This window comes from Galeopterus variegatus, unplaced genomic scaffold (genome assembly GCF_000696425.1).
Source record: "Galeopterus variegatus unplaced genomic scaffold, G_variegatus-3.0.2 Scaffold10, whole genome shotgun sequence".
In the NCBI taxonomy this organism is placed as follows: domain Eukaryota; kingdom Metazoa; phylum Chordata; class Mammalia; order Dermoptera; family Cynocephalidae; genus Galeopterus; species Galeopterus variegatus.
The window spans coordinates 419,317-443,936 of NW_007726121.1; the positions used below are offsets into that span (position 1 = coordinate 419,317).

Genomic DNA, 24,620 nt, shown 5'->3' on the forward strand with positions numbered 1-24,620 from the left:
CATTATAGCCAAACTCAGGGGTGGTCTTGAAGGAGTATATTATCTGACCAGGGGATTCACTTAATAGTAAAGGAGGTGTGAGAGTAGGCACATGACCATGAGGTCCTCTGGTCATATTACATACGGCACTATCCAGAAGGATCTGGCCTCATAGAGAGCTTGAATGACCTACTGAAGGTACAATGAAGTGTTAGCTTGGATGCAATATTCTGCAAGATGGAGTGCCATATATTAAGATGCAGTATATGCATTAAATCAGAGATTTCTATACAGTGTGGCATCCTCAGTAAGAAGAACACATATGTTCGAGGGGGTAGAGTCAGGAGTGGCCCTACTTACATCACTTCCAGTGACCCACTGGGAGCCCATGTGCTTCTTGTCACAGCAGCTCTGGGCTCTGTGAAATTATAAGTCCTGATCCCAAAAGAGAAATATATTCTTACCAAGATTCACAGCAGGAGTCCCACGGAAGTACAAGTTATAGCTACTGCCAGGGCACTTTGGACTCTTTGTACCTAGAGACCAGCCTGTTGATAGAGTCACCATCTTGACAAGAGTAATCTAATCTGATCATCAGGAAGGAGTAGAGCTGCTTTTCACAATGTGGGAAGGAAGGAATATCGGTGCAAGCCACCTGATCCACTGGGACATATCTTGGTACTTTCCTGCTCAATTTTAACTTTGAATGGAGCCTGAGAAGGGTATGATTACTAGGGTCTCAGACCCTTCAGGAATGAAGTTTGAGATCATACCACCAGATAAGACACTAAGACCTGTAGAAGTGGTAGCTGAGGATGATGGGAATTTAGAATGAATGGTGTAGGATGAGGCAGACTAATTGTGCGTTAAGATCAACAGGAGTGATAAGGGCTATAGTTTTTTTCACTATTAAAAAAAAATAGTTTCTTAAGTTTCCCTCAGGAGGAGAAGCCCATGGGAACTTTGCAGGAATAAATATGGAGAAGTAGATTTGCGCTACGACTGCTCAGATCTCACTGCAAGAGACATCTTCTGTGAGGAATAGAGTCAGCTGACAGCCTCTAGCTGCTGCTCCCTCAAGATACACCAGTGTTCAAGCTGGAGCCAAGCTCTCACCAAACTGCTCCCAGCCAGTGATTGAGCACTGTGGGAGTAATAAGGCTGGGACAGTCCTGCCAAACACAGACACCTCCAAAGAGTAGTCTTTACTCTGGGCTGCCCATTGGCCAGGATGAGAATTTCTCTTAGCTGTAGTGCAGCTGAGGCTCTTCCTACCCAGCACTTGTTTCCTTTCTTCATTCACAGGTGTCCCACCTGCATGGCAGTCTAAAGGTTCTTGCTACCTACTCCTACTCCCTCTCTCCTTTACCATTCACAAATTCTTCTCTGAATAAGTCTTTTATATTTGTAATTATGTCTTGGCTTTTGCTTCCTGAAGGATCCCTGGTGTTCCAGAGAAGAATGCAGGGCAGCATTCATGGTGGGAGGTGAATGGCATAACTGATATTTACCAACTGTTTTGGAAATATTTTAGTATTTGACCAGCTATTACAGCTCATTCAGTGTATACTGGCTGAATATCAGTATTAGGTCCAAACTTGTCTCTTTTCCTCACCTACTTATTTCTCCAAACACCACTTCTCCTTTATAGGTAATCACTTTTATTATCTTATTTTGTATTCTCCCAGAGTTTCTTTATGCAAATACAGGAAAATGCAGACATATATTATTTCCTCCTTTTCTTTTAAAAACATTATAGCATGTACTCTCTTCTGCACCTTGATTTTTTCCACTTAAATTTATATTGGAGATCTTTCTATGTCACTACGTAGAAGGTTTCTTTATTCTCTTTCACTTTCATATGAAATTCCATTGTGTGGCAGTACTGTCATATATTCATATATTCAATCAATCACTTATTGATGGATAACTGGAAAGTTTCTAAACTTTTCCTATTTACAATGTTGCAATAAAAAAACTTTTATATGTATCATTTAGGCATGTGTCATTTAGATGATCGAGAAAAATTAACAGCTCTTTCTTTAAGAATTGTATCTAAAGTCTAGTCATTTCAGAGAGCAAACTGAAGACAAGATTATAACAAAAAGGCAGAAGGTAGACTGGGTGAAGTGAAGGAGATCTTCATAATTATCTGTAACTGTCTGTCTATCTTTATTTCCTTCCACACTACTACTTTTCTCTCAGGAAAGGATGTGACAAGTATATTCATAGAAATATGTAAAATGATTGATAAACGCATGTTATTCTCTTATGGACATTTGCAGTTTATCAATAAACAAAGAAAGATACTTTATTTCCTTATGAAAAAAGTAAAGGGGAAAGGTAAACAATTAAGTTTAAAACTCTCTGTATATGTGTGTTGGAAGTAAGGGTGTTAAAGAAAAAATTATTCAATGACACTTATTAAAGATGGTGAAGACTTTATTCAAGGGGGGATTATTGTGATAGGTATAGGGACCACTGCAATGGGGTCTTACAGTGGGGTAGAGAGATTAGCCTCAACTCTGAATACAGCATGAACAAGTGGAAAATTATTACCAAGGAATAGGTAGGGGATCAGTGGATGGAACATTACTGTACTAAGAGGTAACATCAGGAGTAAGGGTGGAATTCTGGCTAAACTGACCTAACGGGATTCCAGGATGATCAAACATCACATGGGGGATGGTAGAGGATGAGGAAACTTATTACATATTGAGAGTGATCAGATATCGAGGGTGGGGGGTTCTTGCTAAATTGACTTAACAGGGTTCTTGCTAAAAGTACATTTTACAAGAGAGATCCCAGATAGGTCTAAGAAAAGGTTCAGGAGCTTGACTGAAGTTTGGTCAAGAAGATAATCTTTGTCCAGCGTTACTATCTACATATTGTTCTGTATTTCTTTTAAGGGTGTGGAAGATCTGACTCCTTCCTTCCATTCTGTTCACGTTTTTTGAGTGCTAAGATAAAAATAAGTTTAATGAAACATGATAAAGACATTCAAAGGAAGCTTGCTAAATTTTGACCCAAACTCAGAAACAATTTCCAGAGTGAAGAAGATTCAGAACATGGGGTAAAATGCTACATTATTTTGGTTTGAGTAGTTCAGGCATTTAATAAATAAAGAACACACCTCTATAAATCACTTCTATAAATTATAAGCAAAAACCCCCAGCTCCTGGTATTCATGGAAGACTTGTTTTTATTATCACAGTCCCACAGAAGTAGAGGTGCTCATTTGAGAGCAGCTAGTGTTTACTGTGGTAAGGCCATTCTGTGAAACCGAGGGCTCAGTTGTTCTTCAGAGGAGCTTATGAATCCACTTTGCTTCAGGCTGAGGAATAAAGTAGAAAAGTGAAAACAGAAAGTAAAACTTTGTCTGTTAATTACAGAAAATCCCTGGTGTGTTACTGACCATACCAAAGCAGAAAATAGATGGAAGAAAACTCAGATATCATTTTATTATATCTTGTTAAAAACTCAGGTTCCTGAACTCCACCCCAGATTAAGGACTAGTTTTTGTTTGTTTTAACCCCTGTTGAAAACTATTACATGGAGGAGATAATTTTCACCAATATTTAAAACTAAGAATCAATTTTAAAAAATTACAGCTGTATTTGACTATATGAAAAATTTTTAAAAATTAGCCTTATGCCTTGGACCTGGAGGGAAGTGCCAGCAGCTGTGGCAGACCCTGCTGAGGTGAGCCAAGACCTGTGTGGTGCTGGGGGCTCACTCTATGGCCACAGATTCTGGAATAAGCCCCAAGAAAGTGTAATCCAGCCACTACCACACCTACTGTTATGAAAGGAAAATTCACCACCACAGTAGCAGTCGGCCACTCTACAGGTAACCTACTGCTCGTTCGACTACACTGATATAAGAAGAGTCACCAGAAAAGCCTGCAAACAGAGGAAGAAATATTTATTCTCACAGCCAAACTCAGAGTAATAGAATGCACAAACCCTCTGCCAAATGACCAAACTTCAATGAAAAAATAATAGAACTACAGATAAACAAGAAGATATGACACCCCCAAAGGAATATAGTAATGCTCAAATTTCAGACCCCATGGAACAGGGAACCCTTGAAATGTCTGAAAAAGAATTCCGAGCAATAATGTTAAGAAAATATGAAGAGATAAAAGAAGACTCAATTGAGAACACAATGAAACAAGAAAAAATATCCAGAATATAAAGGAGGAAATTTACAAAGAGATTAATACATTGGAGAGAAGTGTAGCAGAACTCCTAGAAATGAAAGATCCACTCAATGAAATAAAAAACACAATAGAAAGCTTGAGCAGCAGGCTAGAGCAAGCAGAAGAAAGAATATCAGATTTCAAAGATGGTCTTTTTGAAATAACCCAGGCAGACAAAAGAAAAAAGAATTAAAAATGATTAGGAAAATCGAAGAGAGATAGCAGACAACCTCAAGCACTGTAACATCTGAATTGTGTGTATTCCAGAAGGTGAGGAGAAAGGAAAAGATATTGAAAATGAATGCAAGGGAATAGTAACAGAAAAGTTTTCAGATGTAAGGAGAGATACAGACCTTCAGATCCAGGAAGCTCAAAGGTCCCCAAACAGATTCAATCCAAAAAGATACTCCATAAGACACATTATAGTTAACTTTGCAAAGCTCAGAGACAAAGAGAGAATTCTAAAAGAAGCAAGATAAAAGCATTAATTCACCCCATCAGACTAACAGCAGACATCTCAACCAAAACCCTATAGGCCAGAAGAAAGTGGAAAGATATATTCAAAATACTAAAAGAAAAAAAATTGCCAGACAATAATTCTTTACCCAGCAAGGCTCTCCTTCAGAAATGAGGGAGAAATAGTGCATTTCCCAGACAAACAAAAGTTGTGAGAGTTCACCATCACGTGACCAGTCCTGCAAGAAATGCTAAAGGGAGTCATTCATCTGGAATCTGAATAATGATGTCCACTATCACAAATACACAAGAAAAAAGCAAAACCCACCATTAAAACAAAAATACCAGTGAGAAAGACAAAGAAGGTAAATCATGCCAACTGAAATTTCCAACTAACATTGAAGAAGATAAATAAAAGGGGAAGTAATGATCAAAAGATACTTAAATTATCTAAAAAAAAAGCAATTCCTGTGAATAACTACCCTAAATGTGAATGGATTAAAATTCCCATTCAAAAGACACAGAATGACTGATTGGATTAAAAAGCTAGACCCAAGTATATGCAGTCTTCAAGAGACCCACGTTAACAACAGAGACACACAGATTAAAAGTGAAAGGATGAAAAAAGATATACCATGCAAAGGGAAACCAAAAATGAGCAGGAGTAGCTATTGTTATATGGGACAAAATAGACTTTAAACAGAAAAACATAAAAAGAGACAAAGAAAGCCAGTATATAATGATAAAAGAACCTATTCAGCTAGAAGACATAACAATCATAAATATATATGCACCCAATTCTGGAGCACCCAGCTATATAAAGGAAATACTCTTCGACCTAAAGAAAGAAATAGGTCCTAATACATTAATAGTGGGTGATCTGGACAATATTCTCTCAGTATAGGACAGATCTACCAGGAAACAAATAAAAAAAGAGACACAGAATTTAATCTACACCTTAGACCAACTAGACCTTGCAGATACACACAGAACATTTCACCCAACAACTACAGAATATACTCTCTTCTCATCAGCTCATAGAACATTCTCCAGGATAGATCATATGTTAGGTCACAAATCTAGTCTCAGCAAAATAAAAAAAAAAATACTTGAAATCATTCGAAGTATCTTTTCAGACCAAAAAGGACTAAAATTGTAAATTAGTAATAAGCAAAACTCTGGAAACTATACAAAGACATGGAAATAAAACAATAGGCTTCTGAATGACCTATGGTTCCAGAAGAAATAAAACAGAAAATCAAAAAAATTCTTCAAACTACTGAAAATAAAGATATCATAACCTGTGGGATACTTCAAACGCAGTACTAAGAGGCAAATTTATTGCAATAAAAGCTTACATCAAAAGAATGGAAAGGCTTCAAATAAATGACCTAACACTACACCTCAAAGAATTTGAAAAACAACAATCCAAACCAAAGGTAGTAGATGGAGAAAAATAATTAAGATCAGAGCAAAACTAAACCAAATTGAGACCCTCAAATCAATAGAAAAGGTCAATGAAACAAAAAGTTGTTTTTTCAAGAAGATAAGTAAAATAGACAAATCATTAGCTAGGTTAACAAAGAAAAGATGAGAGAAGACTCAAATAATGAAAATCAGAAATGAAAGGGGAGACATTACAACTGATATCATAGGAATACAAAGAATCACTACAGACTATTATAAACAAATGTATCATAGCAAATATGAAAATATGGAAGATATCATAAGTTTCTAGACACTTAAAAACTATCCAGACTGAAACAAGAAGAGATAGAAAACCTGAACAGACCAATAGCAAGCAATGAGATTGAAGCAGTAATCAGCAATCTTCCAAGAAAGAAAAGTCCAGGTCCAGATGGCTTCACAGCTGAATTCTATCAAACCTTTAAAGAGGAGTTAATACCAATCCCCTCTCACTACTCCAAAAAATTGAAACAGAAACTACTCCCCCAAACTCATTCTATGAGGCCAAAATAACTCTGATACCAAAACCAGATACAGACACAACAAAAAAAAGAAATTACAGGCTAATATCTTTGATGGACATAGATGCAAAAATGCACAAAAATATTAGCAATCAGATTACAGCAACACATTAAAAAATACATACCGTGATCAAATGGGATTCATCCCAGGGATGCAAAGATGGTTCAACACATGAAAGTCAGTAAATGTGATGCATTACACCAATGAACTCAAGAACAAAGACCATATGATTATTTCAAGAGATGCTGAAAAACCATTTGACAAAATTCAACATCCCTTCATGATAAAGACCCTCAACAAATTAGGTATAGAAGGAAAATATCTCAACAAAATGAAAGAGATCTATGACAAGACTACCACCAGTATCATTCTGAATGGGGAAAAACTGAGGGATTTTCCCTTAAGAACATAAACAAGACAAGGATGCCCACTCTCACCAATTCTATTTAACATAGTACTGGAGGTACTAGCCAGAGAAAACAGGCAAGAGTAAGAAAGAGAATCCAGATTGGAAAAGACAAGTCAAACTGTCTCTATTTGCAGATGACATGATACTATTTATAGAAAAACCTAAAGACCCTACTGAAAAACTCCTAGAGCTGGTTAATAACTGCAGCAATGTTGCAGAATACAAAATAAATGCCCTCAAATCAGTTGCATTTATATACTCAAATAATAAACTAGCAGAAAGAGAAATAAAGAAAGTAAGCTCATTTACAATTGTCACAAAAAAATAAAATACCTAGGGATCGATTTATATAAGGAGGTGAAAGATCTGTGCAATGAGAACTACAAACCACTACTGAAAGAAATTAAACATGAGAAGAAAAGATGGGAAGACATTCTAAGCTCTTGGATTGGAAGAATTAACATTGTGAAAATGTCTATACTACCCAAAGCAATCTACACATTCAGTGTAGTCCCCATCAAAATACTAATGGCATTTGTCACAGAAATGGAAAAAAAAAAACAATCTTAACTTTCATATGGATCAACAAAAGATGCTGAATAGCCAAAGCAATCCTGCGGAAAAAAAATAAATAAATAAATAAATAAATAAAGCCAGAGGCATAACACTTCCTGACTCCAAATTATACTACAAATGTATTGCAACCAAAACAGCATGGTATTGGCATAAAAGTAGATACTCAGACCAGTGGAGCTGAATTGAAAACCCAGAAGTCACCACTCAGGCTTACAGCCATCTAATATTGGACAAAGGCAACAAAAATCTACATTGGGGAAAAGACTACCTCTTCAATAAGTGGTGCTGGGAAAGTTGGATATCTGTATGCAGAAGAATGAAGCTAGGTATGTGCCTCTCACCATATATTAAAATCAACTCAAAATGGATTAAATATTTAAGAATAAGACCTGAAAGTTTACAATATAGGCAAAACACTTCAATAAATAGGTCTGGGAACAGACTTTATGAACATGAGCCTGAAAGTACAAGGAGTAAAAGAAAAAATAAATGGGACTATATGAAATTGAAAACCTACTGCACAGCAAAGGAAACAATCAGAGAGTGAAACGACAGCCTACAGAGTGGGAGAAAATTTTTGCTAACTCTGCATCCGACAAGGGATTAATATCCATAATGTACAAGGAACTCAAGCAATTACACAGTAAAAAAAAAAAAAAAAAAAAAAAAGTAATTCAATTAAAAAACGGGCAAAGAGCTGTGCTGACACTTTAAAGGAAGACATACAAATGGCCAACAGTTTCATGAAAAAAATGCTCAACATCACTAGTCATCAGGGAAATAAAAATTAAAACTACATTGAGATACCACCTCACCCCAGTTGACTTGCTATACTCAAAAAGACGGTGAAAAACAAATGCTGGCGAGGGTGTGGAGAGAAGGGAATGCTCCTGCACTGTTTGTGGGACTTTGGAGAACAGTATGGAGAACAGTATGGAGGTTTCTCAAACTACAGATAGATCTTCCATATGATCCAGCAATCCCACTTCTGGGTATATATATGCCCAGAAGAATGGAAATCATCATGTTCAAGGGATACCTACACTCCCATGTTCATCGCAGCTCTGTTTACAATAGCCAAGTTATGGAATCAACATAAATGTCCATTGATGGACAATTGGATGAGGAAAATGTGGTATACATACACCATGGAATGCTACTCTTCCATAAAAAAAGAATGAAATTCTCCTATTTGCAACAGCGTGGATGAGCTTGGAGAAACTTATGTTGAGTGAAATAAGCAAAGCACAGGGGAATGGGGAGGGTGGTAAGGGATAATTGGGTGTGGGACACGGGGTATAATCACAATTAGTGGTAATGAGCATGCTGCCAGTATGGATCTGGCCTCCACATCTTGGGCATGAGGGGTGAAAATCAGCTTTGTATCTCATCCACACTGGCAGCAAGCCCCTTACCACAAATTGAGATTGTACCCCATGTCCCCCCACTCAATTATCCGCAACCTCCCTCTCCCTCCCCCATCGCCCCCACTACACTTTGTATTCCAAGGTATGTTCTCTCCGTCTGCAAGTCCAACACACCACTGTGTCCTTCTTTCCTTCTTTCTTTTTCTCTTAGCTCCCACTTATGACTGAGTACATGTGTTATTTGTCCCTCTATGCTTTGCTTAAAACAGACAATGTTCACTACCTCCATGGGACCTGAATTGTAATGGTGAACTAATTAATAAACAAATAAATAAATGTAGAATTTTCCATAAAGATAAACTCAATGAAGAGAAATAAAGTAGGATGCAGATTTCAGAGAGCTACTGGACAGTGGCAGGGGAAGGGGTAACATAGGAAGGCTTTTCTAAAGAGAACATTTAAGCTGAAAAACTAAATGACGAGAAGCATTAGCTATGTAAAGATCTGGGGGAGGAGCATTTCAATCAGAGGGAACAGCATAAGCAAAGACTTAGCAAAAAACAATCTCGGTGTGTATGAGAAACAAAAGAACACCAGTGTGGCTAGATCATAAAAGAGAAAGGAAGGAGTGGTACAAGATGATGGTGGAAAATAGAGGAAAAATAAATGAAAGCACTGAAATCTTGGATAAGAATTTTTACTTTTATTCTGAATGTAATAGGAAACCACTAGAATGTTTTAAGCAGTGTAGAGTAGAGATGGCATAACTAGTTAGGAACTCTTGCAGCATTCCAGGAGAAATATGATGACGACGATTGGGGCCAACAAGGTGGTAGAGATGGAGATGAAGAGAAGTGGATGATTCAGGGTATATTCAGGTAGGGTAGACAAGTTTTACTGATTGATTACATATGGGCAGTGAGGAAAAGAAAGGAATCATAGATTATATCCATGTTTAAAATATCAACTGGCTGGAGAGTAGCATCATTTGATAAGATGGATAAGGGTGTAGGAGGTATAGATTTTGTGGTGGGTTAAGAGCATTGTTGAGCATGTTACATTTGAGATGCCCAGTAGATACTACAATGAAGATTTCAAGTTGGTGGTTGGATAGAAGAATCTGGAGCTCAATGGGAAGGTCAGAGCTTGAGATACTAATTTTGGAGTCATCAATACATAGATGGCATTTAAACTGTTGGACTGGATTAACTCACCAAGGGAGGATTGTAGATAGAGAAAGTCCAGGGCTAAGCCTTGGGTCATTCCAACATTTAATTATGAGGCAGAGGAGGCTCAAAGTGGTTAAAAGTGGTTAAAAGCTACCAGTAAGTAGAAATAAAAATGGGAGAGCACAGAGTCAGAGAAGTGAAGTAAATCAAGTATTTACAGGAGAGTGAGGTTAATTTAAATGCTGTTGGACTGTAGTGTATGATGTGGACAGAGGAGAGACCAGTGGATGTGGCCACAAGAACGTATTGTGCAACTTTTAAAAGCTCAGTTTCAGCGGAGTGGTAGGGATCTAGAAGCTTAACTGGATGGTGGCTATGCAAAGGAATTTTATTTAGGAGACTTGGCATGAATGTGTAAAAGCCCAGAAAATACCATGAAAGTTGCTTTTTACAATTAAAATCAATTCTTGGCCTCAACTATATTTTCTTGTATTTTACTTATTTTTCATAAAAACTGCTTGTGGAAATGAACACAGCTATTTGAGGATCTTTTTTCTCATTTACCTTAAAAATCATTCTTAAGTATATTTTCCTTCCATATAACTTTCGTCACCTTAGTGGCTACCCACCCATTGACTAAACCCTTAAGGTGGAAAAATAAGATATCACCTAGAACAAAAGGGACATTAATCAGCTTTGAGTCTCAAAGCTGATTCTAAGTATGCTGTGAGGAAAAATGGACTTGAAACCCAGGCTTTCTGAGAGAGATAAAAGGTATTTCTAACTTCCAAAAATTATTAAAACTTCAAAAGCAAATGGAGGTCTGTACATAAAGCTTTATTATAATTCAAGAATAAAAAAAAAAAACTTGGAATATAAGGTAAAGGAGATCGTCACCAGACTAGAAGAGGAAATAGAATCCCCTTGAGGTAGAAGGGACAAGGAGGAGAAGGAAAAGTAAGAGAGGGATATTAATGAAAATTAGAAAATTTTGAAATCACAAGCCAGTTCTCTATGCTCTACTCTAAATCGTTCTCATTTTCTTAGCTTTTTAACATTTGTTTTGAAAACCTTTTGAGTTATTTTGTAGCACTCTGCATCTTTCTTACCTTTGAGTACCAAACTTGTCAGTACTCGAGTAAAAGGACTGTTTCATAGAGAAAATATAAATTCAAACCTTTAAAATATCTCCCATAAAATAAAATACCTTCCAGTTTTTAACACATTTTGACTTAAAAATAAAACATGAGTAAACATACCAAAGGAGCATATCTTGGTTTTGGAGGTGGAGGAGGCATCCTGCACTGACAGAGACGTTTGACCTTAGGTGATGGTAGTAAAGGCTCGCAAGGAGGGAGTGGTGGTCTTTCTCTTGATGGGGGAACTCTACCTGTACTTAGTTTTCTTCCTTCTTCTGTAAATGTAGTCTTTTTGGATGACATTTTGAAGTCTCTTAGTTCCATTCCTTCCTTCTTTAAATCTGTAGATTTACTATCTGATTCAACTCCCTTTTTAGCTCCAGGTTTCTGTAGTGACTCTACAGATTCAGCATCTGAATCTTCGGCCTTTGTGGACTTTTTTGGGCCTGTTGCGAAAGATGCGTCGGATTCAGTATCGGTAGTCTCTGTGTCCTTCTTGGCATCTTTCTTTGAGCCTTTCTTTTCCTTCTTTGAATCTTTCTGACCTTTCTTTAACTCCAAATCAGATTCAGTTTCAGAAGAATCTACATTCTTCTTTGCATCCTTCTGTTTGTCAACTTTCTTTGAACCTTTCTTTTCAACTTTTTTACCCCTTTTTGCATCCCCTTCAGATTCAGAATCAGCATCAGTAGACACTGCATCCTTCTTGACAGCCTTCTTTTTGTCATCTTTCTTTGAATCTTTTTTATCCTTTTTTTCATCTTTCTTACCCTTCTTTGACTCTAATTCAGATTCAGAATCAGTAGGGACTGCATCCTTTTTCTTGTCATCTTTCTTTGAAGGTTTCTTATCCTTCTTTGTGTCTTTCTTTGCATCTTTTGAGTCTTCAGATTCAGTATCAGTAGACCCTGCGTCCTTCTTTGCATCTTTTTTATTGTCATCTTTCTTTGAAGGCTTCTTATCCTTCTTTGCCTCTTTCTTTGCATCTTTTGCGTCTGCAGATTCAACATCAGAGCTCTTTGCATCTTTCTTTTTGTCATTCTTTGCAACCTTCTTTGAATTATTCTTTGAGTAATTCTTTAGCCATGTATCTGTGGATTCAGCATCAGACTCCTCTAAATACATCATTAAATCCACATTTGAGCTATTTTTGGAGCAAGTCTCTGATTTGGCATTAGAATTATTCTTTGAGTTCTTCATAGACTCTTTCTTGGGATCACGCTTTGTACATGTGAGTCCAAAATCTGTCTCCTTGGAATTCTTTGAGTCTTCCCTATCGTTTTGTGAATCATTTTTTGAGACTACCTTAGAACCTTTGAATTCTGGATTTGTTTCTGATTTGGACTTTAACTCTTCAGATAGTTCACTTTCATGGAATAATTTTGATGGACTTTTATCTGCTTTATTTATTCTTTTAGGTTTCTCATCTATTACTGTTTTCTTGGATTCTAGATTTGTTGCATGTGGGCCTGATTTTTGTAGCTCCAGTTTCTTGGAATCTTCCATTAAAGCTGCTCCTTTTCTGTCATCTTTGGACATTTTAGATTCTGCTTTTTTAGGATGGATCTTGGGAGTATAAGATTGTCTGAATTGAGCCTGTCTTGTAACAGCTAAGTAAATAGATGGCCTTTGGAAAATTTTTCTTAAAGAATGCCTTATCCATACATAAGCTGGCTTCCAAACTTCCTCTAATTTTCTTTTTTCAAGCACCTGAAAAGATTGGTTAGAATAATAATAAGCATTTGTAAATGAGTTATATTTTTCATATTGCAACATTAAAATATTTTATCTTTTTATTAAACATTAACTTAACATTAGAATATAATTTTTCAAGGTTTACTTGTGTGTGTGTGTATGTGCATGTATGTGTGTGTGTGTGTGTTTGTGTGTGCGTGTGTGTGTGTGTGTGTGTGTGTGTGTAACTCCAGTTTGGAAATAAGATGACTTGAGGGGAAACTTTAGAATTCCCTTAATGATTCATATAAAGATTGAATCAGGCCCACAATGATTCATGACATTTCAGCGCTTGTCCTCACAATCAGCAGTAGATTTCTTTTGGACCCCTATGTGGGAGATATCTTTTGGAACAGTTTCTATACCCTTCATCCCCAAACTAGCTCAGAAATAAGCTGATCCACTTGAAGTTTGTCAGGACAATTCTCGTGATAGCTGTAGGCTTCAGGCCTAGCCTGATTTTTACTCCTGCTTTCAAGGTCTCTGGTCAAACTCAGAGCCTGAAACCCCTACTGTGAAATACTGCCAGAAACAGAGAGATAAAATGAAACAGACAAATGTTTGATCCACATTAATTTGTATAGCAGTAGTATAATTTATTTTCAATGTTCACCCAAACATTTGTCAAATCTGGTTGTCGTAAATGGCTACAAAGACTGATTTTCAATTTACTTATACTGTTTTAACTATCTGGTAGAGCCACCAACAATCAAATGGTCATATGGAATTAAAGAGGGACCATGAAGAGAAGCATGAAACTTGGATCACTACAGATGTAATGAATGGCCCTTGAATAAATGTATTGACTATAACTTTGCTTTGGGAGATGCTGTAAAATATTTTAATATTACAACAGGTGATCGATGCATGCTGGTTTATCTTTTTGCTAACTGATAGGGTAAGTTCACTTGATAGAAGTGGTAGAAAAGTTAAATCTCTCAACATCAAGTATCTTGAATTTCAGATTCCTAAAACCTCATTGATATCAGCTCCTGCTCCAAGATTCAAATTTTAGATGCTTTCTCATCTGGTAAACATTTCCTGACATATTCCTCCAGTTGCAGCATTAGGCTCTCCAGCTTGCCTACCCTACTAGTTAGGTAATGCCTTTGATGTGAAGAACCATGTACAAATAAAGCTTAATCTGAACCATGTGGGGGTAGTCTATTGTACAGAGGATTATAAGTTTTAAAAGTCTGCTTCCAGCAGGTAGTAAAATTTAAATTACATATGCCTTATTTATATTTATATATGTTGAGCCAACTTAGATTTAGTTTAAAAACTGATCTTTTCCATACTTACAGGAGCTGTGATTTGTAATTTTGAAGGTCTTGATCTCTCTTTTCTACCTGGCTGGGGTGGTTTGGGGAATGTCAAAGTGCAGTGTTCTGAAACAAGGGAAGACAATAAACAATTTGGAGTTAATAGTCAGACTTTCATCACACTGAAATAATCTTGAAAAAGACATATATCATTTAAATTAAACTAAGTTATAACTCAAAATATAGCTTCTCCCCTTGGAGTTTTTAGTTTATTTGCATAGCAATTAGGGAAAATAGAAGTCGATTTGCCCATTTAGCATTGAATTATGTTTAGAATTACATTTGCAATTTTATTTTCTAGATTGAGCCAATTTTAACAGACAGCTACTTAAATCATGGTGGTAAAAGAATATGATCAAACTGTGGGAATGGAAAATAGAGACTCACATTTCCTTTCAAACTTTTCCATCACCTCCTCTACCTTGGTTTCTTTTTTTATGTTATTTTGGTTAGATTGCAGACAATATGACTTCTCCTTTCCATAATCTCCATCATAACTAACACAATGCTGAGCATTAAGTAATCAGCAAAAGTTTTGATTGATTAAATCTGAGTGTTTATTTTAGCACCTGTTTAACCTCAATGGCATCCTAAGTCACAGAAATTAGTACTCTGGACCCAATCACTGCATTCAGTCCTGGGAGATCTATTTTAAGAAGGAGATATAAACACTTGAAGGAATCAAAAAAAGACTAAATTCTTACTTGTAATAGAATTATCACACGTTCTGATACTTCTCGTCTACTAAGGAAAAGAAAATGCTTTAATTGAATTTGTACTATAGATAATATTTTTATTACTAATAAGCCTTTAATAGCAACACCTTGAAAACTCTTATGCATTCTCTGATCTCCATTATCTAAGGATGCCTACCATAGACACTCAGACCAGTGGAGCAGAGTTGAGAATGCAGATATCACCCCTCAGGCTTACAGCCATCTGATATTAGACAAAGGCAACAAAAAACTACATTGGGGAAAAGAAAAGACTGCCTCTTCAGTAAGTCGTGCTGGGAAAATTGGATATCCATATGCAGAAGAATGAAACTAGACATTCACCTCTCACCACATACTAAAATAAACTCAAAATGGACTAAAGACTTAAGTATAAGACCTGAAACTGTAAAATTACTAATGGAAAATATAGGAGGTGAGATTATACAAAAAAGATATGTGGAGGAACGTCTTTTCTAATGGCACAAATTCTCATGATATACACTAGAAACCCACAATGTTGGTATGAGAATGATCATGCATACATCACAGAGTCACCAGGAATTCAGAAAAGAGTACTATTGGGAAAAACAACAACAATAACAACAAAAAAAACCAAAACCAACCAAACAAACAAACAAAAAACAAAAAAACCCGATAATAGGCTAGATGGAAAATCATGGCAAAATGAAGGAGAGTGATCTGGGAGTCATGTTATGAATATAACAAAGAAAGGTTTGTTATGTAAAGCAAGCAATATAATATGATGATATGAAATTCAAAGTTAGCTATTTTTGGAAGTAAGGAATAATGGCCTAGAAACAGTATTGAGGAACAATGCAGACAACAACTACACTTCTAGGTCCAGTGATGGTAGGGGATGTGATAAAGAAAGCATCACCCACTCTAGAGGGCTTCAGGAAAAGCAGTGTATTTGAGAGATAGTCAGTTTTCAGACAGAGCAAAATGATAGTGGTATCATTCAGATGTGAGGGAGAAGAGAACATAAAGGGTTTTGCTGAAGACAGTGAGTTTCAAAGAGTTAATGCCCGATGGTGACATAATCATGAGGCCTTTGTGATTTAAGAGAGATCAAATGTAGACAGCATCAAAGTAGAAGTGTCTTTATCAAAGCACTAGTTATCTGAGAATCTCACTTTGGAGAGTTCAAATTTAATTTGTAGATCAAATTATTCTTTTTCTTTCTTTCAATCTGTATTAAATTTGCTTTTTATTAAAGTAATGCATACTCATTGAAAAAAAATCCAAACATTACAGAAATGTATCACATAAAAAGGGAAAATACCTGTAATTTCTTTCTGTCAAAAATTTTCCAGAAATTGAATCTCTGAAGCAAAGATTTCTAATTTTTTTTTGTTATTGAGGTTGTGCACCTTTTCATGTTTATTGGCCATTAATATTATTTTTCTATAAATTGCCCATTCATACACCCCAACTATTTTTATGCCATATTAATTATATTTTCACAAGATTTTATATTAGGTCATAACATAAGAAATTTCCATTTTTTAAAGGTTAAAATGGTTGAATATTGGCAATCTTATATGGTTCAACTTAACACACATGGGTATTAGCTGGTAGCTCCATGTCAACATGACAAATATTATCCTAATTTTTTATAAATTTCAACAATACTTTTTAAGAGGAGATTGGCTTTTAAAAATAAAAATCAACACTGAAAGTGTAGCCACTGCAGACTGCAGAAATACTGCTGTTTAACTCCATATGAATAATAATTTATCTTACACTTAATGACTCCTTTAAAAAATAAACCCAGTATACTTTCTTCTACTGGAAATAATACTAATTCTTCCTTTGTATCAGAATGATAGAATGATCTAATTTTCTTTACACATCAAGTTAAATATATCAAACTAGTATGATAAACTCTTACTACATTGTATCTTGCTTTACATTTTAAAGTGATTTCACTTAAATTGATGCCTTCCATTCTCCCTAAAATATGATGTGGTTTTAAGAAATGAGACTCAGATAAAATGGTCAAGATAATGCAGCTATTTTTTGAAAGAACCGGGACCATCTAAATTTCAAAGTAAAACACCCAAGATATTTATGGGAATCTTATACTTCTCTTTAAAGTACAAATTTTAATTTATAAATAAAAAGACCAGGAAAGAAACATTGTTTACACTTAAATATATAAATATTTAACCAAATTGAGCATGTTAGTCACTAAAAATACTGAAAAGTATTAAAAAGAGGACTTACAACTTTCGAAGAGACAATTCCCCGGCCTATACGTTTCCTGGACTTTAGCACTGCAAGTTCAGACTGATGATGTTGAGTGATGACATCATAAAGACACTGTAAACAACATAAATTAAAAGGGAAATAACAGATTAGTCATATTTGATAGTGCATAGGTGATTCTAAAACCTATTCTAAAAGTATAGGTGTGTTTACACACAACTTTTTAAAGGTTGAACTGGGAGAATCAGTCAACTATTTACTGATTGAATATCTCTGGTTGTTTAATAAATATATAATTATTCAATATTTGCCTATTTTAATACTAGTTTTGACTGTGCATTTGTACACACAGGTGTGTGTGAAAAAGAGATATATAGGTTGAAAGGAAAATAGAAGAATATAAACATTCCTCTAAAATGAGCAGTTATAATTCCTTACATTTCCTTCACATTCAGGCTTTTTTTCCCCCTAAAAACTTTGCATATGTTCACAGTGAGATTTCCCCAAAATAACTTCACATGGCTTATTTTTAGATATGTAAATTAAGCAAAGGTAAAATGACTATGAAAATTATATTGACACATCTGAAAAATGTTCCTTCCCAAACCTAAAAACAACTGTTGTTATGTACAGAGTTGTGAGAGAACAAGTCATCAGTTGCTACTTGGCAGGAAATTTATAAATATAATTTTTTTTATTATAGAAAAAATTCTCTTGGGGCAGGGAGAAATGTGTACAGGGGAAATTATCTTTACATGTATTCTAGATAACAGGGAGCAGCTTTTGGGCTGCAGAAGAAAAAGCAATTCATTACTACTACTACTACTTCTTCTTCTCCTTCTCCTTCTCCTTTTTCTTCTTTCTTCTTTTTTACCACTTTTTAGTTATTAAGTTTTTTTAAATTTTTGTTTTGAAAGTTTATATTTCTGTGCTGACCCCATGGCTCACTTGGGAGAGTGTAGCGCTGGGAGCGCTGAGGCCGCAGGTTTGGATCCTATATAGGGATGGCCGGTGCGCTCACTGGCTAAGTGTGGTGTGGGCGACACCAAGCCGAGGGTTGTGATCCCCTTACTGGTGACCAAAAAAAAAAAAAAAAAGTTTATATCTCTTATGTATTCCTGGCTGTATTTTATTTCAGAAAATTGAAAGAAAATGTGATCGAAGACACCAAGATAATTTTCCCCACAGCAGTGCAATGTAGTATATCTCAGAATCCTTTTATTGGCCACACTAAGTTTACAAACTAGTCAAATAGCATTGCTTACAAAGCCAAATTTCTAAGTCCAAAATGGACCACAATCATACATTTGAAAGGAATATGAATTATGTATAAAAAGCCATGAGAATTTAATTCCACTCTTCTGACCCAATAATTTTACTCATAGGAATACATTCTATGTATATTATTTCAGCACACAGTCTCAGTATAGTTTTAAGTAAAATATTAAAATTTGAAAACACTGTAAATGTCCAAGATTAGGAAAAAATTTCAGCAAATCACTAGACTAAATGTCCATTAAGGCAGAGATTATGTCTGCTTTGCTCATCACTGTATCCCTAGTATTTGCATGAAAAAAAAGAAAACTCATGACCATAAAAGTATACATAAGTTTGATATTTACTATATAAAGCAAATATATTATTCTGAAAAGAGTAGATGATAATACTTCAGAATGTTAATAATAGGATCATGAGAAATTTTATTTGCTTCATATAGCATTTTGCATTAAAAATTTCTATAAATATAGTGACATCAACAAGATGGGAGAATAGAAGGTCCTAGGTTTCATCCCTTACCCCTAGAAAGATCAACTAGCGACTGTCTACAGAAAAAAAACACCTTGGTGAAAACCCCAAAATGTGAGAATAAGCCTGAGTCACTTGCGTGTTCCACAGAAATGAATAGTAATCTGTGTGGAAAGTGTAGAAGAAACAGTGTTACTTTGATTATGTTGCTCCCTCCCCTCCCCCAAGTTAGCACAGTGCCACATGGGCAGGATCCCTCAGGGCCTGTGGTTTCTACAGTGAAAAAAGAAAACCAAGCAGGCAGACATCCAGCTATTCTAGCATTCTGAGATGCTCATTCAAATCTTACTTTATGAGGAATGGGGAACAGAGGGAGAAATTGCATGGCTAGACTGCCTGGGGTCAGGTAGTACGTAACAAAGCAAGGAGGCATAGCCCACATAGACCAGCACACAAATTTTGGTGATAGCTCTGTTTACCTGACAGCAGTGGTTCTCAATCAGAGGTACCGGATAATAGTACACCCCACTCACAAAATCAAGCTTGTCATTCCCAGCAGAGGTGGGAAGTACTACCTGGCTTAAACTCTTAAACAGTCATCATCCAGGCCCAGCTTTAGACTCTACCCAAGGCCCTGTCCAGGCAGGAAGACAACCACAGCAGCAAATTTAGACAAAATGCAGGCACTAGTTCTACCACACCAGGAAGCCTAATCAGCATTTTCTGTGGCCTCAAATCCCACCCTCAGACTTTGCCCAGGGAGGGAGGCAAATCTCAACCACACATTTCTACTGAGTATAGAAGTTGGTCCATCCATCCTTATCCATTTAACCTCAGGGCCCCTCCTGCAACCCTATCCAACTGCTGAACTCAAATAGCGGTACCTTCTGACCAGGGAATGCACCCTGTGGTCCATTCAAGTCAGTGATGATTACCGTGCCCATTCAGCAGTTCAGCCTGATTGAAGAGATCACCAGTGGACTTGCCAGACAATGGTGCCTAGCCAGCTGCATCAAATGAATTCAGAGCAAAGGCAGTAGGCTGGCCATCTAGAGAAACTGAAAGCAAGCTTTGCCTAACTGGGAGCATTACCAGCTGGCTCATCCAGAATCACAGGCTAGACTATATAATGGAGATCTATCCCTGCTTAAGTATACCTATAAAAGCTGGAAAAGAAGGCTATCTCCACAAATTACAAGCACCAAAACAAGGACACAAAAAGACTCAAGAAATTATGACACCTCTAAAAGGAATTACCAAAGCTCCAACAATGGACCCTAAAGAAAGATTTATGAAATGCCAGAACAATAGTTCAGTAAAACAGTTAAGTAAAAAAGTTTATTAAACATCAAGAATATATGAATAAAAAATTAAAAAAAATTAGAAAGAACAATACATAAATAAAACAATTTTACAAATAAAAACAATTTAAAAAACAAATAGAAATCCTAGAAATAAAGAAAACAATTACTGAACTGAAAAAGGCAATATAAAGTTTCAACAGCCAGCTCCATCAAGCTAAAGAAAAAAATCAGCAAACTCAAAGACAGAACATTTGAAATTACCCAATCAGAGTTGGAAAAAAAAAAAAAAACAAATAAACAAAGAATGAAGAAAGCGTATAGAGGTATGTGATACCATCAAGATTCCTAACCTATGTGTAATAGGAATTCAAGAAGGAGAAGAAAGAAAATGGGTTAGGAAGCATATTTAAAGAAATAATGTATGGAAACTTACCTAATCTGAGGAAAGAAGCCAACATCCATGTGAAGGAAAGGCGGAGGTTTCCAATCAGCTTCAACTTAGTGGGGAGTTCACCAAGACATACGATGGTCAAACTATCAAAAATCAAAGACAAAAAAATAAAATTCTAGGAGCAGCAAGAGATAAGATATACATCACATATAAAAGATTCCCAGCAGAATTTATCAATGGACTTTTCAGCAGAAACTCTGCAGGTCAGGAGAGAATGCGATAATATATTCAACTTGCTGATGAAAAAAAACCTTCCAGCCAAGAATTCTGTAACCAGAGAAGCTGTGTTTTAGAAATGAAGGTGAAATAAAAACTGTCCCATAAAAACAAAAGCTAAGGGAGGTCATCACCACTGTGCCTATCTTACACGTATTTTTGAAGGGAGTTCTTTAAACTGAAACAAAAAGCTGCTAACATAAAACTATTAAACTTTAAAGTTGCTTATTTGAAGAACAAAATTCAATATTATAAGAATATACAAAGCAATATTCAGAATACTCTAGGACTGTAATGGTGGTATGTAAAGTAATTTTAAACCTAGTATAATGGTTAAAGAACAAAATTTTTAATAAAATCTATAGCTAAAATAAATTGTCAGGAGATATATGTTGCAAAATGAAGTAAATTCAGACATCGAAAATATAAAATGTGGAAGGGTGAGTACATGTGTAGGATTGTTTTATGCAATGAAACTTAAGATGTTATCAGCTGGAAATAGACTGCTGTAAGTGGAAAATGTTCTATTTAAGCCTTGTGTTAAACAAAAACCAAAAATCAACAGAAGATGCACAGAACAAAAATAGAAAAGATTTGAAACATACCACTACAGACAACCACCCAACCACAACGGAAGACAGCAAGACAAGAAGATAAAAAGAATCCACAAAACAATAAGAAAACAAAAAATTGGCAGTAGGAAGTTCTTACCTATCAACAAGTACCTTGAAAATAATGGATTAGAATCTCCAATTAAAATACACAGAGATTTTCATATTTGTTGCCATACAGTTGTTTATATTAGTCTAATGATTCCTTGTATTTCTGTGGTATTGGTTGTAATGTCTCACTTCTGATTTCTGATATTTGTTATTGGGTCTTCTCTCTTTTTTTTAACCTAGCTAATGGTTTCTCTATTTTATCTCCTCTAAAAACCAACTTTTTGTTTTGTTGATCTTTTCTATTGTTTCTTGGGTCTCTATTTCATTTAGTTCTGCTCTGATTTTATTTGTTTATGCCTACTACCTTTAGGTTTGGATTTTGGTTGGTTTTCAAGTTCTTTGAGGTGTAGTGTTAGGTTGTTTATTTGAAGTCCTTCCATTCTTCTGATGTAAGCATTTATTGCAATAAATTTGCCTCTTAGTACTGCTTTTGTAGTATCCCACAGGTTTTGGTATGATGTACCTGTATTTTCATTAGTTTCTAGAAATTTTTTGATTTCCTGTTTAATTTCTTCTTGGACCCATAGGTCATTCAAGAGCATATTATATAGTTTCCATGTAGACAAAGGCAACAAAAATCTACAATGAAGGAAAGACTGCCTCTTCAATAAGTGGTACAGGGAAAACTAGATATCCACATGCAGAAGAATGAAACTAGATATGCATCGCTTACCAAACACTAAAATCATCTCGAAATGGATTAAAGACAAGTATAAGACCCGAAACTGTAAGATTACTAAGGGAAAATATAGGTGAAACAATTCAGCAACTAGGCCTGGGCACAGGCTTTGTGAACATGACCCTGAAAGCAAAGGCAGCAAAAGAAAATATAAACAGATGGGACTGTATCAAACTGAAAAGCTTCTGCACAGCAAAGGAAACAATAAACACAGTGAAATGACAACCTAAAGAGTGGGAAATAATTTTTGCTAACTATGCATCCAACAAGGGATTAATATCCAGAATATACATAGAACTCAAGAAATCATACAGTAATAAATAAATAAATAAATAATCCAGTTAAAAAATAGGCAAAGGAGCTGAATAGAAATTTTTTAAGGGAACACATACAAATGGCCATCAGGTACATAAAAAAATGCTCAACAACACTAGTCATTGGGGAAATGCAAATTAAAACTACATTGAAGTACTACCTCACCCCAGTTAGACTGGCTATAATCAAAAAGATGGTGAATAACAAATGCTGGTGAAGGTGTGGAGAGATGGGAGCACTTCTACAGTGTTGGTGTGATTGTAAGTTAGTACAACCACTATGGAAAAGAGTTTGGAGGTTTATCAAACTGCTACAGATAGATCTTCCACATGATCCAGCAATCCCACTACTGGGTATATACCCAGAAGAATGATAATCATCATGTCAAAATGATACCTGTGCTCCCATGTTCATCACAGCTCTGTTTACAAAAGCCAAGACATGGAACCAACCTAAATATCCATCCATGGATGATTGGATATGGAAACTGTGGTATATATACACCATTCAATACTACTCTGCTATAAAAAAGAATGCAATTCTCCCATTTGCAACAACATGGATGAACCTGGAGAAACTTATGTTGAGTGAAATAAGCAAAGCACAGAGGGATAAACACCTCGTGTTCTCATTCATATGTGGGAGATAAGAGGGAAAGAAGGAAGGAAAGAAAGACCATAGTAGTGCTTTGGTCTTGCAGAGGGAGAGAACATTCCTTAGGCTACAAAGTGGAGTGTGGGGGATGAGTGAAGGAGAGGAAGTTGGGGATAATTGGGTGGGGGTCATGGAGTACAAGAGCAATTTGTGGTAATGGGTATGCTGCCAGTATGAATCTGGCCCTCACATCATGCCATGAGGGGTGACAGTGAGCTTTGTATCTCATGTATATTCATTATAAAATAAATAAATAAATAAATAAATAAATAGACAGATAAATAAATAAGTAAATAAATAAAATTTAAAAAAATACATAGAGTAAAAGGATAAAAAAATATGACCCAACTATTTGCTGTCTATAAGACATTCACTTTACTTATAAAAACACATACAGACTGAAAGTGAAGAGATGAAAAAAAAAATCATGCAAATGGAAACCAAAAGAGAATAAGGGCAGCAATTCTTACATGAGACAGAATAGACTTTAAATCAAAAACTATGAAAAGAGACAAAGAGAGACATTATTAATGATAATTAGATCAATTCTTCAAAAGAATACAACAATTGTAAATATGTATGCACCGAACAGTGGAGCACCTAAATATATATCTTCTACAAACCTTGTCTTTCAGTTGAGTCATCAAAGTTGTGCCCTGCCCCGCCCTGCCCAGCAGGTGTCCAGTCTCTCCCACTGCCGGGAGTGAACTCCTCGGGGGAGGGTCCCTCAGCACACAGTTCCTCTTTGACTCCCCCCAGCACAGGTCGGCCCTCCGGGAGAGCTCTCCAGTAGCTTCAATGTAGCTCGAGAGCACTTTGGGCTCCCCTCTCCCCACCAGAAATTAGTTAGGGGTTCTTCCAAACTGAGGCCCTAGAGATGGAATCTGCCTCCCGGAAACAGGGAGATTACCTGGGGCCGATGCCCAGGGTGTGGTGGAGAGACGATCTGCGCGGGCTCCTCTTCCCTGCCCTCCCGACGCTGGCCGGGGGCTCCCCACGCTACCAGCCCCATCAGAGATCCGTGGGGGTAGTGGGATTGTAGGCCGGTCCACAGGCCCCGGGGTGCCCCGCGTTGAGGTAAGCAAATGGCACGTCTCAGTGAGGAGCCGCGCCAAGCCAATATGGCTGGCCTGCCTGCACTAAGCCAGCCGTCTCTGCCCCCACCCAAGAAAATGGAGGCAGCTCTGTTGTGGGCGCCGAGCCTGGGGGGGTGCGCGGGGGGCCCGGGGGCGGGGGGGAGGGGCGGG

The 24,620-nt window shown here is 36.5% G+C and overlaps 1 protein-coding gene across 1 annotated transcript in view; it reads right to left on the reverse strand.

Moving 5' to 3' along the window:
- Positions 1–3,280: 3,280 nt before the first annotated feature.
- CYLC1 (cylicin, basic protein of sperm head cytoskeleton 1) overlaps positions 3,281–24,620 on the reverse strand; it is a 22,520-nt gene continuing 1,180 nt past the window's right edge. The window contains exons 2-4 of the mRNA XM_008586188.1: positions 14,322–14,407; positions 11,406–12,992; positions 3,281–3,313 (exon numbers count right to left, since the gene is read on the reverse strand). Of these exons, the coding sequence (XP_008584410.1) occupies positions 3,281–3,313; positions 11,406–12,992; positions 14,322–14,407 (1,706 nt within the window). The remainder of the gene's footprint in view (positions 3,314–11,405; positions 12,993–14,321; positions 14,408–24,620) is intronic.